This window comes from Aotus nancymaae, unplaced genomic scaffold, assembly GCF_030222135.1.
Source record: "Aotus nancymaae isolate 86718 unplaced genomic scaffold, 86718_ANA_hifiasm-v0.15.2.pri h1tg000057l, whole genome shotgun sequence".
In the NCBI taxonomy this organism is placed as follows: domain Eukaryota; kingdom Metazoa; phylum Chordata; class Mammalia; order Primates; family Aotidae; genus Aotus; species Aotus nancymaae.
Window position 1 is genome coordinate 1134434 of NW_026988471.1, and position 18390 is coordinate 1152823.

An 18390-nucleotide genomic window follows, 5' to 3' on the forward strand; every position below is an offset into this window, starting at 1 on the left:
ACCCACTGTCTCTTTTTCTGATTGATGTGCACTTGCTGTGCTTGAATGCTGAGAACGGCAGCCCTGCTACGGTTCTCAGCCCCACTGGTGCTCTTACCTGATGGGCTCTTGATCTTCCTTATCTTCTTTGCTCTGTGCTATCCTGATGCCGCTTTTCTTTGCTCTCGGGCAACCTGAAAGGCTAAATAAGAAACACGTTTCAGAAAGCACCCCACACCGTTGATTCCAGCTACCTGCTTAACAACCGATGAGGCTGTGACCCGATTCTCCCCAGAAACCTGTGCTTCCGGGCACAGAGTGAAAATTCAGGGAGGAGCGTTCTTTCTCGGAGTTCTCTCCAGGCCTGAGGCACCGTCAGTCCCCTTTCAAGACATTTAGGAGACTGGGGTGGGCTAGGACGCTGTGAACCGGGGAGAACCTGGTCCCCTGGGAGGGGCAGAAGCAGTCGGAGTCAGGAAAGACGCTGGGGGAGGTTTTGTTGAGAGCAAGCGAGTGGGAGCACGTGGATGCGTGCATGTTGCGGGTGAACACGACAGAAGGAAGCAGCCTCCAGCCTCGTCCTTGGTGACTCTGTCTCTCCCAGGCACTTCCATCGCAGGCTCGGGGCCGGGAGACAGCGACCCAGACTTCGGGTTGTGCTGCAGAAGGTGGACTGAGAGCTGGACATGCTCATTTTATCTAACTTTCAACCTTTTGGGCACAGAGGCTTTGGGCATGTTTCTAGAGGAATTTTTTGAGCTGGAACAGAAAAGTACACACATATACACACCACACACAAGACTATATAAAATAAATGGGAATTTTGGAAAAGAAATGAAGAACCAGAAATTGGGCAATCTTCTGCAGTGCCACTGGGTCCTGTGGAAGTTACAGCCCTGGTGCCGGCCACGGGTGGGTCCAGGTGGGAGGCCACTGTTCTCCCTGGCTTTCCTGAGCTCGGGGGTAGTTTTTCTGGTCAGTTCTGATTCCTGGAAACATGCGGACTCCCAGGAGGCAGTGCTCACTCCCCTAAAGGGAGACTCCGTCTGGCCTCTCAAGCCTCTTCAGGTGGGGGCAGCACCTGAACACAGGCAGGTGTCCGAGGGTTCGGGTTTGGGTCTGGGCAGGAAGGGGGTTGTCGGGCCCCACAGCACCTTCACTCCCAGCCCCTCCGCTGCCCCACGTCCTGGTGCCCGCGGGGAGTCTCTCTGCTCCTTCCCCATCTCTTTCACAGGAAGAGGAAACGAGGTGAGGCCAGGGCGCCCGAGCTCGCTGCCTGCTGCTGCCTTTCTTCTCTCTGCCCTCTTACAGGAGGGAATCTGGGAGGAGGGGCCCACCTGTGCTTTCCCGACCCTTCCCTGTTCCTCCCCAGCCTCCTCTGCCCCTGCCCCTGCCCCAGCCTCTGTGTGAGCCCCTCTGGGGCTCTGTGGCCCGTGTGGGGTGACTTCAGGGCCACCCCTGCACCCCACTGACCACTGCACAACTGCTTGGATGTCCCATAATTAGACTCATCGCCCACATCACCAACCCAAAGCCCCAGGCCAGCAGACTGAGTGTGTCCTCTCCCTTGTGCTGGGTTTTGCTTCCCGAAGTTTCCATGGATGATGTCACACCCAAGGCCTCTGCTTGTCTGTCTGTCTGTCCACCTTCTCTTCCAGGCAGTGCTGGAACAGGCCGGCCCTGGCTGGGAACACCTCCAGGCCAGCTCTTTAGCGTCACCCAGGGCTCTTCATTTCCTCGGTGGGTGGCCCAAGTTCCTCCACGTGGCTCCTCGGCTCCTCGAGGCCTGGCCCCGCTGCCATGCAGGCTGCTCTGTGGCCACAGCCCCTCCGTCCTCGCTGGGCTCTCCCTGCAAGTCTTGCTGCCATCCTCCAGGCTGACCGATGTCCCTGCCTTGTCTGTGGCTCGCTCCCAGCCGTGTGGCCTCTGCCTGCCTCTGCATCCTGCAAGAGGCCTGGGCCTGGCTGTCCTCACAGTGTGGCCACTGCAGGGCTCACTCAGTTCCCTCCTCTACAGGCTCCTCTGAGAGGGGGTTCCTGGGAGTATAAACCATGCGAGTGTTCATCCATGGTTCCCCAGTTCCCAGCCCAAAGCCCTGCACGGAGCGGGTGAGTCGATGCATGAATGAAGGAAAGAGGAACCAAGGGGACAATTATGGTATTCTACCCAGAGAGAAATACTACTGTGTCCTACCCAGGGAGAATTACGGTATCCTACCCAGGGAGAATTACGGTATTCTACCCAAGGAGAATTACGGTGTCCTACCCAGAGAGAATTACGGTGTCCTACCCAGGGAGAATTATCATGTCCTACCCAGGGAGAATTACTATAATGTCCTACCCAGGGAGAATTATGATGTCCTTCATAGGGAGAATTATAGCGTCCTATCCAGGATCCCATCTCCCAAGATACAGGATTGTTGTGGGGAAAGCCGAGCCCCTGACCCCACCACAGAGGCCAGACCCCCTCAGGCCCTGCTCCCTGCCCTGTCCCTGAGTCACTCCCCATGGACTTGCGAGCCAGGGACAGCTCTGGGCCACCATGGAGGCCTGGCTCTGACAATGCGACATCCTCCAGGAAGCGTTGGCCTTGGCCCTGGGGCTGGTCTAGACGCCTCAAATGCCTGCTCTGGGGCTCAGGAGCGCTTATCTGAAAGCCATGTCTGTTAGTGAGAGGAGGCCCTGTGGTCTCTTCCAGGGTGCTGGTCAGGGTACCTGTGAGAAGCCTGCACGTGGAGGGGCGTGGTCTTTACGAGCCCCAACTCACTTGGTGAGCAGGTCAGCGCCTGTGCCCCACGGGGTCCTCTCTTCCACCTGCCGTAGCCCAGGGCTCCCTCCCATCCCCAGAACAGCAGGGCCTAGCTTCTCCTTCAGCACTGGACACCCACAGGAATCCAGGCACCCCGAGGCGCCCTATTCTCAAGGCAGCGTCTTAATGCGTGGCTGGAACCTTCATGCTGCTTACTTCTTGCTACTTTTCAGGCTTGATGAAAACAAGGGAGCATTTTGCTACCCACCAACTCAGCACGAGAACTCTAGGAGCAATGGAATTAGAACTTGTTCAGGATTTAAAGCTCCCCTTCCAGCTCGCAATACAGAATGGGAAGCAGCCCTCGCTGCAGACCCCAGAGTGGAGAGTCTCTACAGAATGACTACTTGGAGAAGGATCTGAATGGCCACTTCTTCCAGAGGTAGCCGAGGGAGAGAAGGAAGAGGCGACGTCGTATGGGCCATGCAGACCGGCCCCAGTGTCTGGGCCTCGGTTTCCTCGTCTGTATTTTGGGGCAGAAATGCCTGCGTCATCGGCTGCGAAAACTGAAAGTGATAACGAGATGTGTACGATGCTTGGCACAGGGAGGGAGCTCTGTGATCTTAGATCCTGACTTTCACCTTTATCTGCACTGGGATCCCTGCTGTAGAGCCCAGATTTGAACCTAACAAAAAGTCACCCACCCTTGTTTTCTCCTTCCAATGTTTAGAAACACAGAGATTCATTTTCAGGCTCTTCCGGAGCCCTGGAGGGAAGGGAGCAGTCCCTCCTCTCCTGGGTGTCGGAGCTATGGCTCCATGCTCTGCTCAGGGCTCATATCCGGAGTTCATTTCTTAGGATAGGATTTGGATTCATCTTCCTTTTTTTTTTTTTGGAGACAGAGTCTCTCGCTCTGTGGCCCAGGCTGGAGTGCAGTGGCGCGATCTTGGCTCACTGAAGCCTCTGTCTCCCAGGCTCAAACAATTCTCCCGCCTTGGCCTCCTGAGTAGCTGGAACTACAGACTTGCACGACCATGCCTGGATAGTTTCTGTATTTGTAGTAGAGAGGAGGTTTTGTCATGCTGGCCAGGCTCGTCTCAAACTCCTGGCCTCACACAATCTGCCTGCCTGAGACTTCCACAGTGCTAGGATTACAGGCGTGAGCTGCCACTGCACCCGGCCACCATCTTCCATTTTTAAAAGTGTCGTTTTCTCTTTGTGAATAAGTTGGAACAGCTCGCCTGCTGGTGACTCTGAAAGCTGCCTTCTCCTCTCACCCTTCCTCCTTTGCTCACCTGGATATGTCCTGAGAATCCCAATGTTGGTGTGTTTGGACAGAATGTAAAACCCACCTCTCCTGGCAGGCCTCTTCATGCGGATGATGATGTGGACGGGGCTCTCGGTGCATCCCAGCCCCTCCCTTTTTAGCACCTGATGTCTTCCCCAGGGCCTCACCCGCTTCGGCCTGCCGGTCAGTGCCCTGTCACTGTTCTCATCACCTGCAGCAGCTCTTCTCCCAGCTGTCCCCGTCACCTCCCGAAGGCGCTGTTGGTACTGCTCTCTAGGCTAGAAACCAAGCCTGCACTTGGGTAATTACCCATTTTCCAGCAAATAAAGTTTAACCTCTTTATAATGAATTCTACAGGACTCTTAAAACAAGTTTCATTTGTAGCTACTCCCACAGGCTTAGACCTGCAGCTGAACTATACACCAAGCTGAACTACTCACTGTCAAATGTGCGTTGATGTTGGTGTTGTTATAACCTATTCCCTAATGCTGTTACTTTGCTGAGAATATCCTTCTCCACACAGCCTCCTGGAGACCCTCGCCATCCGTCGCCCTGTGGCTCAGCTCCATACAACCTCCCGGAGACCCTCACCATCCGTCATCCTGTCGCTCAGCTCCACACAGCCTCCTGGAGACCCTCACCATCCGTCGCCCTGTGGCTCAGCTCCACACAGCCTCCTGGAGACCCTCACCATCCGTCGCCCTGTGGCTCAGCTCCACACAGCCTCCCGGAGACCCTCGCCATCCGTCACCCTGTGGCTCAGCTCCACACAGCCTCCCGGAGACCCTCGCCATTCGTCACCCTGTGGCTCAGCTCCACACAGCCTCCCGGAGACCCTCGCCATTCGTCACCCTGTGGCTCAGCTCCACACAGCCTCCTGGAGACCCTCACCATCCGTCATCCTGTGGCTCAGCTCCACACAGCCTCCTGGAGACCCTCACCATCCGTCACCCTGTGGCTCAGCTCCACACAGCCTCCCGGAGACCCTCGCCATTCGTCACCCTGTGGCTCAGCTCCATACAGCCTCCTGGAGACCCTCACCATCCGTCATCCTGTGGCTCAGCTCCACACAGCCTCCTGGAGACCCTCACCATCCGTCGCCCTGTGGCTCAGCTCCACACAGCCTCCTGGAGACCCTCACCATCCGTCGCCCTGTGGCTCAGCTCCACACAGCCTCCTGGAGACCCTCACCATCCGTCGCCCTGTGGCTCAGCTCCACACAGCCTCCTGGAGACCCTCACCATCCGTCATCCTGTGGCTCAGCTCCACACAGCCTCCTGGAGACCCTCACCATCCGTTACCCTGTGGCTCAGCTCCATACAACCTCCTGGGGACCCTCACCATCCGTTACCCTGTGGCTCAGCTCCATACAGCCTCCTGGGGACCCTCATCATCCGTCGCCCTGTGGCTCAGCTCCACACAGCCTCCTGGGGACCCTCACCATCCGTCATCCTGTGGCTCAGCTCCACACAGCCTCCTGGGGACCCTCACCATCCGTCATCCTGTGGCTCAGCTCCACACAGCCTCCTGGAGACCCTCACCATCCGTCACCCTGTGGCTCAGCTCCATACAACCTCCTGGGGACCCTCACCATCCGTTACCCTGTGGCTCAGCTCCATACAGCCTCCTGGGGACCCTCATCATCTGTCGCCCTGTGGCTCAGCTCCATACAGCCTCCTGGGGACCCTCATCATCCGTCGCCCTGTGGCTCAGCTCCATACAGCCTCCTGGAGACCCTCACCATCCGTCATCCTGTGGCTCAGCTCCACACAGCCTCCTGGAGACCCTCACCATCCGTCGCCCTGTGGCTCAGCTCCACACAGCCTCCTGGGGACCCTCATCATCCGTCGCCCTGTGGCTCAGCTCCATACAGCCTCCTGGAGACCCTCACCATCCGTCATCCTGTGGCTCAGCTCCACACAGCCTCCTGGAGACCCTCACCATCCGTCACCCTGTGGCTCAGCTCCATACAACCTCCTGGGGACCCTCACCATCCGTCATCCTGTGGCTCAGCTCCACACAGCCTCCTGGAGACCCTCACCATCCATCGCCCTGTGGCTCAGCTCCACACAGCCTCCTGGAGACCCTCACCATCCGTTACCCTGTGGCTCAGCTCCATACAGCCTCCTGGGGACCCTCATCATCCGTCGCCCTGTGGCTCAGCTCCATACAGCCTCCTGGGGACCCTCACCATCCGTCACCCTGTGGCTCAGCTCCATACAACCTCCCGGAGACCCTCACCATCCGTCACCCTGTGGCTCAGCGTCGCCTCCTCTCTCCTCTGCTCCGACCCACCCGCCTGGTCAGAATTAAGACGTGACTTATTCATTATCTTTAGGTTTTGATAAGTACATACACATTTGAAAAGTATCATTCGGGTCGGATTCCTACCCTAGTGACATCCCGGCCTGGAGGCCCCAAGGCCGCTGCCCTGACCACCCGTCCTCCTGGATCCCATCTCTGTTTCCCTTGAACGTGCAGGAACGCATTAGAGTGCACCAGGATGCTTAGCGTTTATGTCTTAGCCTCAGGGACAGATGATGTACTCAAACAGACATTTACCAGTTTACTAGGTTTCTGGAATTCCACGCTGACCCTGGGGATTACGTTTAAATGATTAACAATTTCCTAGACAGAAACAGTTTTCCATGATTCACGGGGGCTCATCATATGTCTACATCTTTATCTGGAACTTTATAAATGTTGGAAACGCTATAAACACTTCAGAGCCCCGTGTTCTCTGGGGCAAGGAAAGGCTGGGGTAAGTGCGTGGACAGCTCCAGTGAGCGAGAGCAAATGACAGGTGAGCACAGGATTAGGGGAACCTGGAGGATTTGGGATCGCGGGAGACCTGTGGTCAAGGGCAGTGTACCTCGGGGCCTCCGGGTCAAAGTGGTGCTAGGGTGGATGTTGGGCCCAGAGCCCAGGGGAGAGCACAGACTGCACTGACCTCTGGCGAAGCAGCTCTGTGGCCTGTGTGGGGGTGGCTCCTGTGCCTTCCTGGCCCTCTGACTGTACAGCTTTGTCCCCGCTGTGAGGGCAGATGTGACGGCTTGGACCGGCCCTGCCTTACAAAGTTCCCAAGGCTCCCTGGTGAGGAGCCGCCGCTCCTGATTTTGGCGGCGGGACACAAGGCCCTCCAAGGCCGACCTGCTCCCGGCTCTTCTGCATGATGTCAAGCCTGTCTCTTCACTGTCTGCCTCAGGACCTGGTGACACCTCATTTCACAGCAGGTGAGGCTTTTGGGATCCCTGTTTTAAGTCCCCACGGCACAGGGGGCAGCGTAGGTAGCACCATCCGGCCGTTTGACTGCACTCCTGGAGGCTTTGATTTTGCACATTATTGTAAAAAAGCAGAGTGCAAGTGCTCCGGGTAAGCGCGGGCGCTGACAGGACGGGCGGCCGAGCATCTCCGTGCCCACGCGTCTTCACTCGCAGCCAGGGTTCCAACCATCGCAGCTGATGGTGACACTACATATGTGAAATGCTTGTTGTAATTTCTGGCACATAGCAGGTGCCCAACGAATGCTCTTTTGTGATTAGAGGCCATTCTGGAACCATCGGGGGCACAGGGTGTGAGTGGGAATCGAATTCCTGGAGCATCATCATTTGTGGAAAGTGTGGCCTTGGCTTCCGCACTGGAACAACTTCAGGGCTGCTTGTCTGATCCCATGGAAAGGCATGTGGGACGGCCGGGCAGAGAGAACGCGGAGCAGCGCTCGGCAAGCCTGCCTGGCGGGACCCTGCTGCGGGGCCACGGGTGACGGAGAGGGCCTGGGAGGGCTGGAGAACAGAGTAAAGGTGCTTGGAAAACAGGATTTTGAGGATATACTCAAGAAACACTTCTGTTTGTTTGAAGACAAGAGTGCAAAGAGGGGCCCCTGGATGACTGTGAATGAGGCGGATGCCTTTGTAGGCACGTGGTCGACGGGGCCTCCCTCTGTTCACTGACGATGGAGAATCGCAAAGCGGTGGATGCAGGATCGTTTGATAGGACATCACAACCAAGGAACATCTGTTGAAATGGGCTTAGGGACGTTTCAGACGCTCTGTGGAGGTCGGAAAACACCACAGCCAAGAGGCAGGTGCAACCCCCACCTTCTCCAGACGGTTTAGGCACACGCTTCCTCCAGGCCATCCTAGGCACGTGGGCTGCCAGGAGCTGGGACTCGCAGCCAGACAACGTGGGCTCCAGCGCAGCTCTGCTGCTTAATCTCTTGGCCCCTCAGTTTCCTCAAATCCAAAAGTGAATGAAATCGCGAATGCTCAGGGCGGCTGTGGAGACGGTGGAGGACAGCTCCTTGCCTGAGTTCCCAGAATGGGCCCAGGAGAAGGCCAGGCTCGGCCTCGCTTTTCTCTGAGAAGGGGGCTGGCAATGCTCTGTGACTGCAGACGGAATCGGAGCGTGTGCGTTTGTCCTGGAGCAGGAGGGAGAATCCCAGACACCACAGGTGCGCGAGGCGGCTCTGTGCCCTGAACACGTTCGGGGTCGTTGTTTTGTGACTTCAGCTCTCACGACGGACCCCAGTGTGGGAGGAGGATGCCTTGAACCCACACCGACTACCTTGAACTGTGGCACAAGTGAGGGAACACCGCCAGGGAGTCATCGCCTTAGTGACGTTTTCTCCACAGTTGCATATACGTAAGCTCATGTTTCTGTTCCTGGGAAACAGGAGATTAAAATGAAGAGAAGCTCCTCCCACTTGGATTTCTGGCGACCGAGCGCCAACAGTCCCGGACGAGCTTCCCTGTTTGCTGGTTGGCGTCTGTCGTCAGCAGTCCATCGACACAGAACCGCGCCGGCTTCACGGTGGCCTCCGTCTTCCCTTCGCAGCGACTTCACGTAAGAAGCGCTGGTTGAAGGCGGCACTTCTGCTCGGGATGTCTGTGTCAGCACGTTCAGATGTCTATGCTAGGGAAGCTGTTTCTAGAACAAGTCGTGTCACAAGGTACTCTACCCTCGATACACTGGAACCCCGAGAGGGCTCCTTCCAGTTCTCAGCTTTGCCCCACACAAAATCACGTCGACTTTCCACCTCCACGGACCGACCCGGGATCATTCACTCCAGGGATAGATGGCAGTTACATTCGAGCTTAGATTAGACTTTCATCATGGGTCTGTGCTATATTAATACTTAACAGACGTAAAATGAATACAATGTTTAAACCACATTATGACTAAATTTACATGATGCCAACGCCCCACCAAAAAAATCAGTAGAAAAACAGAGATTTGGACACAAAATGGCCAGGAAGCGTTCGTCTTCCAGAGGTGCTGACATGACGCCGTCCTGGGAGCTCCGGCCACGCGAGGGGACCGAGACGTCGCTTTTCTAAGACGGAATAAAGTCTAGCTTGGAATGTGCTTGTCTACGTATATTGAACTGGAGTTTTAAAACATTTTTATTTACTCTAAACCAGTGATCTAATTCTGGCAGCCCTGTTGGAAGGCATGACTCACGCTTGTTTCACCAAGTGTAGAGGCTGTTTCTGTGCTGCCCGGTGAGGCCACATCGATGTAACGAGCCCTCCGCTGCCCCTGGCCTGTGGCAGGGGTGTCCCAAGGGGAACTCAGCAGCGACTGCGGGCATCTTTGGTAGTCATGAACGGGTGGACGCTACTGGCATCTGGTGGGTGAGGCCCAGGGATGCCGCACAGGTCCCACAGTGCAGAGGATGGTCCCCACAGCAAATGGCCATCTGGCCCCACAACCAGCACTGCAGAGGCTGAGGAATCCGGGTTAGGAGCGTGAGGTGTTTTCACCGAGTCTGGAGAAAACTCCCACAAGTTGCATTCTTCATGTTTCCTCGGGGGCATCCACGATTTACGCTTTTCATAGACACATGCTATTTAAACACAGCCCCCAAATGGCTGGCATGTGAGCACAGGAGCAAATGACTCTCAGTGAGACTTTAATGACCAAACATTCAGCCTTCGAGTTCTGCTTCTAATCCAAACGCCAGCCAGTCAGGTGAGGTCCCCCACTGTGACCACAGGGATCTGGTCACTCGGGGACAGACAGCGGGTTTCACACAGCTACTCTGCAGACAGCCTTGTCCTGGGGGGTGGGGGGCCATTATCAACTGCTGACACTCTCTCTAACTCTCCTAGCTTCCCTTCTCTCCCTCTCTCCTTCCCTCTCCCCTCCCTCTCCTGTCTCCCTCCTCCCCTCCGTTTCATTCCACCTTCTCCATCCCCTCTTCTCCGCTCCCCCTCCTCTCCCTGCCCTCCCCTCTCCTCCCCACCCCTCTCTTCCCCTTTTCTTTCCTTCCCTTCCTTCTTTCCTCTCTGTCTTTTTTCTTGCAAGCAATATGTTAAAGGCAGGAGGCCTCCCCTGCTTCTGGACCGCCGACGTTATAATCTAAAACTTAGAGACACGAAAGGCAGCAGCTGCCTCACAGCTTAGTTTACTTACCTGATAGATGCAGGACTGTTTCCCATACGGGGAGACTTCCTTCAAATCGGTCTTTCAGAAATATTCTTGTCCTTACCTTGCACTTGCTGTTGGTAAACCTACACATGACTCAAATGCTTATCGCGTGTAGTGGATTCACCTTTGTGTGGACAATATATTCACAAGGGCTTTTTTCTTGACCAAGACTTTAGTTGAGCTCCTCTGAGTCCTTCACTAGAATGCGCCTGACCTTGGCTTCCCTCTCTGCCCTTGTAGGATCCAGCGTGAGCAAGAATCCTTCTAAGTCAGTTTAAGAAAAACCCCCACCTTCAGTGTCCGAGTCCTGGGTATCCACCCTGGCCGGCCATCAGCAGTGACCCCATCAAGACCATCTGGCCAGAAATCCCTTCTCCTTGACGCTTCCCGTGGGGACTTGGTACAAGTCCTTGGTTGTAAATTCCCACCTGGCCCCATTAGGGTTGGAGTCGAGTCCGGTCTCCCCAGTGCCGGAGCTCACTGCACGGTCCCTGAGCCCTTGCCATGCCCACTGCCCCGCAAATAGTCCTCATGTGCCATCGTTAACAACTGGTAAACTTGTTCTCTAATAGTTCCACCATTTCTTTCAATTCTCAGCTAAATAGTGCCTGTCCTGAATCCATGTTCATTCAGTATCTACTGAATGTCAAGTAGGATAGAAATTTTGTTATCTCACATGACCAGATCTCTGGATTATGTTTTAGACACTCCCCTGTCCTTGGGAGTGACTGTGCCTAGACTTGTAACAAGCACTTCTGCAGCTCTGAGCTCTACTGCCGCCTGCTGAGGGTGACTGCACATACTGATGCCTGCCTAGAATAACTGTGCAGCTCTGTGGTCCAATCCTAGTATTTAAGAGACCAGCTCTCACGGTATTAGAATGTGTGTCTCCTGATGGCTGCTCTCAGGGATCTTACAGCAGATACTATTCTCTTTCCTTTACTCTTCCAATTTAGGAAGAAGCGCTGCTGGGTGACTAGGACTGTTTCTCAGCGGGGCCCCGTGCACTGCACGTGAGATGTCCTGAGAGGAGCCGGTGGCCGTGGAAATGGAGGGGTTGCTTTCTACGCGAAGCTCCAATGAAGACGCCACTGCTTTCTGGCGCCAGGTCTCTAGATCCTGAGTTTTGCCCATGGTGTCAAACCGTGCAGGCCTTGGCGCCTGGAGTGAGCGCTATTCCTGTCATTTCAGTGAGAAAGAGCATTTCGGGGAGAAGAGTGGCATCTCCACATACCTCCGATGAGAAGCATAATTGCCGGTGATGTGTCCAGAGCCGTCACAGCCGGGCGTGGGGCACCTGCCATCGAAAACGCAGATTGTGTTAACATGGAAAGAAATAAAATTCCCTCAACAATTAACTTTTGTTAATCCCAAAAGCAAACTAACTGTTGCTTAACCGCCCACTTGAAAGAGGCTGAGTGGAGCGGGAAGCTCCCTGGTGGAGCTGGAAGTGGCCGCGGCCCCACTCACACCTTCCAGAGCCCTGGGAGCTTCGTGGCTGCTCAGCGCCCCACGGTCTCCGGAGCAGACGCTGCGCTTTCGGTCCCTGGGCTGCTCACTGTAGAATCTGTATTGCCTCCAAGCAGCCCGCCTTTTCCCCCCTCGTTCTCAGGGCCGGCAACCGCGGGGCTTGTTACTACACCAGCCCACACACGAAGCCAGGCTCACACGTAAACAGGTGTGCACTGAGGTCTGAGGAATGGTCTTAGTCTGAACTCAGACCCCGGCACTACACAGGTGTCCCTTATATGGACTGGCTGGGGCTGCAGCCAGCCTGAGTGGCCCCAGGGAGCAGTGAGGGCAGCGACCGGCATCTGGGCCTGGGAATACAGGCCAGCAGTCTCAGATGGCCGCCGTGCACTCACGCAGGTTTGATGTACCTGCAAATAGTTGCTCCTCTTGACTGACATGAGTAGAACATAGATCAGTGTAGATCCATCGGGTCGGCCTGTGGAGAGGCCCTGGACAGCTCGTGGGAACACACACTCATCTGCTGAAGCCTGTCTAGGTGACCCCATCCTGTTTCTCATTTAGGTCTTGCCATTTCTCTAATCAGACAATTTTTTATAAAAAGAGCTTTATAATTATATTGCCCTCCGTATGACTTCTTAACTAGGCTGTCTCAAGAATAATAAGATAGCATTGCAAACACGTTTTCACTTTGAGCTGTTTCAGTCGCATTTACACCCACCATGAATGTATAAATTAAGAAAAAAAATCCTCCTTATTTCTGTTACATTTGGAACTCTCCAAAAATGACAGGGATAAAGCAACTTAGTGCAGAATATTACACCTAGTAGGAAGGATGAGCGCACGCTCCACGCCGCATCCCGCCTCCGTGCGCACCTGCATTCTTGTCAAGATCAAGAATCACAATTTAAAAATATTTACTACGTGTCTACTGCTCCTGGAGATTTCCATTTGCTTTCCACTCAGAAAGTCGCTGTGGATATTGGGGGCTGAGACCAGGGCAGCAAAACACTTGCTTACAGGTGGGCTTTCTCGAGATCAGAGAATGTCGGGGATTCGAGTGGAAATACATGAAACTGGCCTAATTTTAAGTGTATCAATGTCATATTTTGACACTTCAGTGTGTAAATGGTTTCAGTATTCTCCTTTAGTCCTAAGAAAGGGAACAGAGCTCTCGATCTCAGGGTATAGAAACTGATGTTTTCCATATCATATCACAGGAGAAGTCTAATTTATGACCTGCTCCCAGGGAGAACGAGAAGGTTCCGAGTCAAGAAGACTGGAGGGTTCTTCGGGGCGCTCCTTTCACCGCCCTTTAGCCTAAGGGAATTGGGGTCTTTAAAAGAGGAATTTGAGGCAGAACAGTGATGAGGGACTTCCAACAGTCTCTGAATATCATGAGCAACATCTCCAAATCCAATGGTCAGACCTGATTTTTGTTAAAGTGACAGCTGTTCACACACATTTAAAGTTTGATCATAAGACTATTCAGTCAGTTGCTAAGTAAATACTGTCCAAAAAAATAAAGACTGAACCTAACTAGCTGATTTTTCAAATGACACTTTACGTAGGTAAACTCCAAACCCATACACTCACATATGGAAGCATATTTGAAAGCAACAAAAATCATTCTATCCGAGAGAAGCTAATCTTGGTGCAGGTATCTGTATTAAAGATGTATCATGAAACAAATCTTTCCTACCAGCCATTAATATATACTTAGTATTACTTTTTGATTGAGAAAAAGATTCTTAAACTTTCTAAATCAAGTACATAGTGAACGTTTATTTAAAATGTACTCATTTTAATATGGCTAAACATTTTTGAGATGTTCTTTTTTGTTGGGGCAGAAGGAAGTTGATTCTTCCACTCAAATTTAAAATGAGGTATTATAGCCAAATAACTGAGTGAAAATCATATTTTCACTACCTGTAAAAGTTTTTGTGGTAGTTTTTACGTGTTTAAATGTCATTTATGAATGTATAATCCATTGTTTGATAGGAAAATAGGTGTTTAACCAGTGCCTGTGGTAACTTAATGTCAAATACTTTTATGGCTTGGTTTATATGTCCTTCTTGTTATGGAAGAATACGCCTTTTAAAAAAAACACGAATTAATAACACTTTCCCAATTTGTATCCTGAAAAGCTGAAGAACACTGGCTTAATAACGTTTTGGGAGGGTAGAATAAAATAACGGATGAGTCTTGCTGCATTGAGGGTGGGATGGATGGCTGAAGAACCGGAACCACTTTCAAAACATCAGGTTTCAGTAGAAACACAAGTCACAGCTGCTAGTTTTGGGGGCGGGGAGACATTGTGTGGGTTTCATTTTGTTTAATTTATTGATTCGTCTTTAAAGTAGGGCTTTTTTTTTTTTTGAGATTACTGGACCATCATTAAGTGTGTACTGTGAAGAGATTAATGATACATGTGGAGGGTCCCACCAGAGGTCACTAAATAAACATGACTCAGCTTCAGACTGCACGTGCAAACGTGTGTGTGTTACGAGACTAATTGCGGACGGCAGGTGTGGTGCCGAAGTCTACAGCAACGGAAGCAGACGAGCGCTATGCTCTTAATTTTAAAATAAAACTAGCTTCAGTTAAAAAGAAAGTTTTAAAAAATGTCCCTTTTCATCATGAAAATAAAACTATATTGATTTAGCTCATTTTTAGAGCTTTCACTGTATTGAAAAAGAAAAAAGAAATCACAGGAAAGAGGCCTTTCTCTCTCAAACGGTTTGTTTTCATTTCCAGGGTTTCCTGTTGGGCAGGTGGGGTGAACATCCCAGGTGTGCCACCTGCTGGCTGCGTGAAGGAATGTGGGGAAACCGTTTGCCCTGGCGGGGTTCACCGTCCTCCTGGGCCTGATGCCTCTCCTCCTGGCGAGACGCCTCTCTGCCCTCCCGCCTGCACAGGCTCCTGTGAATCCAGAGTCCAGGCTGCCCTCAGCCTCCTCAATTCCCATCACCAGTGTCCAGAGCAGAGACATGCTAGAAACACTGGCTGCGTCTCCCTGAAAGAACCAGCCCCTGGTTTTCTGGGTAGTAATTCAGCCTTTCCATCTGTAGGTGGCGCTTCTAGACCACATGAGGCAGCCCAGAATGGGTTTTCAACGGCTCCTCCTTCTAACTGCTCTTGGTGTCCATTATGTTGCTGAACATACAGATTTCCTAGCTTTAAGAGATCTCAACATTCAAAACATACAACGTTCTGAAGTGGAGGGATGGGGAAGTGGCTGTTCATCTAACAAAAGAGTCGGCTCCAGGGTCCTGGACATGGGAGTGGTGTGAAATCCATTTGCAAACATGCGACGTGCATGTGCCCATGCAGGAGCATGCCTTTTCCACGAAGGGAAGTGCGTGTGGGACCATCGGCATCCCCCGTGGACAGAATCAGACGGCAGCTCGCGCTGCACAGCCTGGGTTTGGAAATGGCAGAAGCGATTGGCTGGGTTTCCATGGAAACGGCCTCTCAGCTCCCTTTCAGGGAGGCCCCCGCTCTCAGCGCGGCAGCACCCAGGCTGCTGGGGAGCAGAGTGGGGTCGGAAAGAATGCCAGTCACCTAGCGCCCCGCCTGCCTTCCTGACAGTTACCACCGACAGTAGTAACACCGCTATTTTCAGTTCCTGTGGACGGTTAAGGGTGCAAAGTTGCATTAAATAAAATGCTTGGTTATGTGTATATCCTTTTCTATTCCAAAGATACTGCTGGTGAAAACAACTGGAGAAAGAAAATGATGAACAAATAATCTCAAAACCCACACGAGCCATCCCATGGATGTTTTCAAGAAAAAAATAGTCCTGATCTTGCTTCATCTCTGGGTTTGCCTGAGATTAAGAATTTAAGAGGAAAAAAAAAAGGAAAAAAAGAATTTAAGAGAAAATAACTTTTGGCTGTACGTGCCACTATCTGGTTGACAAATCTGTCTTGTATAGACATTCAAGAATGGTGATGGCCACATCATAATAAAATATTTCAAGCAGTATTTACATTAGAGCTGACGTGCACAAGTCAGGCAAATTCTAAAAAACAGAACAAAAACACCCAAGCAACCACAAGAAATCAGAGACACTCCTAAGCATGCGCAAGTCTGACTTTCAGGCAGAAGCCCTTCTCAGGTAGAAACAGCTGCTCCTGTTGATCTGAGGCATCCGAGGGTCCTGGACCCGACCCCTGTCCCCTTTGTGTTCCTGGCCTTGTCTTTTCCATTCACCGCCAGAGAAACCACCTTCGTGGGCCACGTAAGAAGCGTCACTGACCACACGTCCATGGGGTTGTAAGATGTGTCCCCTAACATAAAAGAAGAGCCCGATATCTAGGCATTAAAATGCATCATCACAAAACATCACGGTGTTTTCCACTGGCGCACATCACACAGCCGGGATGCCCACCAACTGGCTTTGCAGACGGCCTCTGATGTGTCCTTCCTGGGACATAAACCCATTGCCGTGCGGGTTCCTTCCCATTTACAAAACCACAGCCTGAGGCAGGGTGTGTGCGTGAAGCAGCGCCGTCTGCCTACTGAAGCTGCACTGTAGCCCAGTTATTCATAGGATCGTCCTGAAAGTGCTCCCTCTAGAGTCTATCATCCCATCCTCTCTCTTTCGAAAGGAAATCGTATGGAAATTAAATAAATCTTGCAGTTCTATTCAGTAAGGCATTTAAAGCCGGACACGCTCTTCAGAATGGGGCTGGTCTAGCTGAAGGAATGCTCATGGTACAGCTCATTTTACCGCCTAGCGGGGGCTGGCATCGAGGACCTCGCTTTACATCAATGTTGTTAGAAAACCAGGCAGAGACTCCTGGAGATGGAGGCCAGGACAGAGTCCACACCATAGACACTCATTGTCCACGGGTCAGGACGAGCTGCCACGTGCTTTTGCTGGACACGTGTTGAACGCCCAGAGTCAGGGAGGACAACCTCCCACCATCGCCTGCAGAGCAAGCGCCCTCGGAGGCTGAGAGCCCACAGCCCTGGGAGGCAGGGCCTGGGAATCCTCCCAGTCCAACTCAGCATCTCGCAGGGCAGGCCTGCAGGGGAGACCCAGCCGGTCCACCACCATCCACCTCCCAAATCAGCGAGGACTGTCCGGAAGAGACACACATCTCTCATCTTCATAGAGTTAATGACTTACTTTTTTATTAAAAAAAAAAACAAACAGTAGTAAATGCAGACTGAAAGCACTACCAGCACGTTCCAGCTCTGTCTGGATTAGTGATCTCTGAGGCTGCCCTCATCTAATTGAGTCAGTCCGCAAAGGCTGCCCTGATTTTGAGCTCAGCAGCTAAAATATACAGAAAAACATTGAACATTTGGGATAATAATGCAAATGTCAGCTGGATGGACTTTGAGTTCTTTTCAGAATTTCTCAGAGAGCCCCTTTCACAGCATCTTCTTCATTCCTTTATTTCATGGGGACTTAATTAGTAAAACACAAAATATGAAAAGTAGATTTTTCTTTCTTTATCACCCTAATTAAAGGAAAATAACAACAAATATAAAATTAGGCCTTACCTATAGCAGAAAAACATATTTGTTAACTTGTTTTTTTGCCTAAACAGGTCTTGTCCTAAAAATATGTATTGATCCGAAGCATCAGAAACATGGCAAAAAACAAAATATATATATATATGTATATATATATTTGACAGAGTCTAACTCTGTTGTGCAGGCTGGAGTGCAGTGGCATGATCTTGGCTCACTGCAACCTCCTCCTCCTGGGTTCAAGTGATTCTCCTGCCTCAGCCTCCTGAGCAGCTGGGATTACAGGCATGGGCCACCATGCCTGGCTAATCTTTTGTATTTTTGTAGAGACAGGGCTTTGCCATATGGGCTGGGCTGGTCTGGAACTCCTGCCCTCAGCTATCTGCCTGTCTTCGATGCCTAAAGTGCTGGGATTACAGGTGGGGGCCACCGCACCCAGCCTCAATATTTTAATTTTGATTCTTCTTGTCATATAAATGGGAAGCAATAAACAAATGTAGAGAAAGGCAAAATAAAAATATTTCAAATGGGAAGAAAAGGCTCAATACTTATTCTCAGGCTGCACTGCTGCAACTTCCTGTCCAGACAGACAGAGACCAGGCTACTTATGGGCAAGCAGTTCGTGACTGATCCTCTGTATCCGACTGTTCCACGTCCTCAGATTCAGCCAACGGAAGATCAAAAATATTCAGAGAAAAGTGATAAAAACAATAATAAAAATAATACACATTTTAAAAATACACTATAACAACTCCATAAACAGCATTCACTTTGTATGAAAAACTATATGTAATCCGGAGAAAGTTAAAATACATGGGAGGACGCATGCAGGCTCTATGTGAACACTCTGCTCACATCAAGGGCTGGCGCACCCTTGGATTCGGCATCCTCAGTGGGTCCTGGGACCAATTCCCCGGGGATGTCGGCAGACAACTATCCTATATCACTTCTGGCCAGTTTCTTAAAGAGATTACCTAAAACCCAAGGAA

The 18390-nt window shown here is 51.9% G+C and overlaps 1 protein-coding gene across 20 annotated transcripts in view; it reads right to left on the reverse strand.

The window, feature by feature from the left end:
* MYT1L (myelin transcription factor 1 like) overlaps positions 1–18390 on the reverse strand; it is a 556234-nt gene that overhangs the window by 49389 nt on the left and 488455 nt on the right. For all 20 annotated transcript variants that reach the window (XM_064363806.1, XM_064363803.1, XM_064363802.1 and 17 more), the window contains 2 exons: positions 11679–11741; positions 98–181 (listed from right to left, as the gene is read on the reverse strand). In XM_064363806.1, the coding sequence (XP_064219876.1) occupies positions 98–181; positions 11679–11741 (147 nt within the window). The remainder of the gene's footprint in view (positions 1–97; positions 182–11678; positions 11742–18390) is intronic.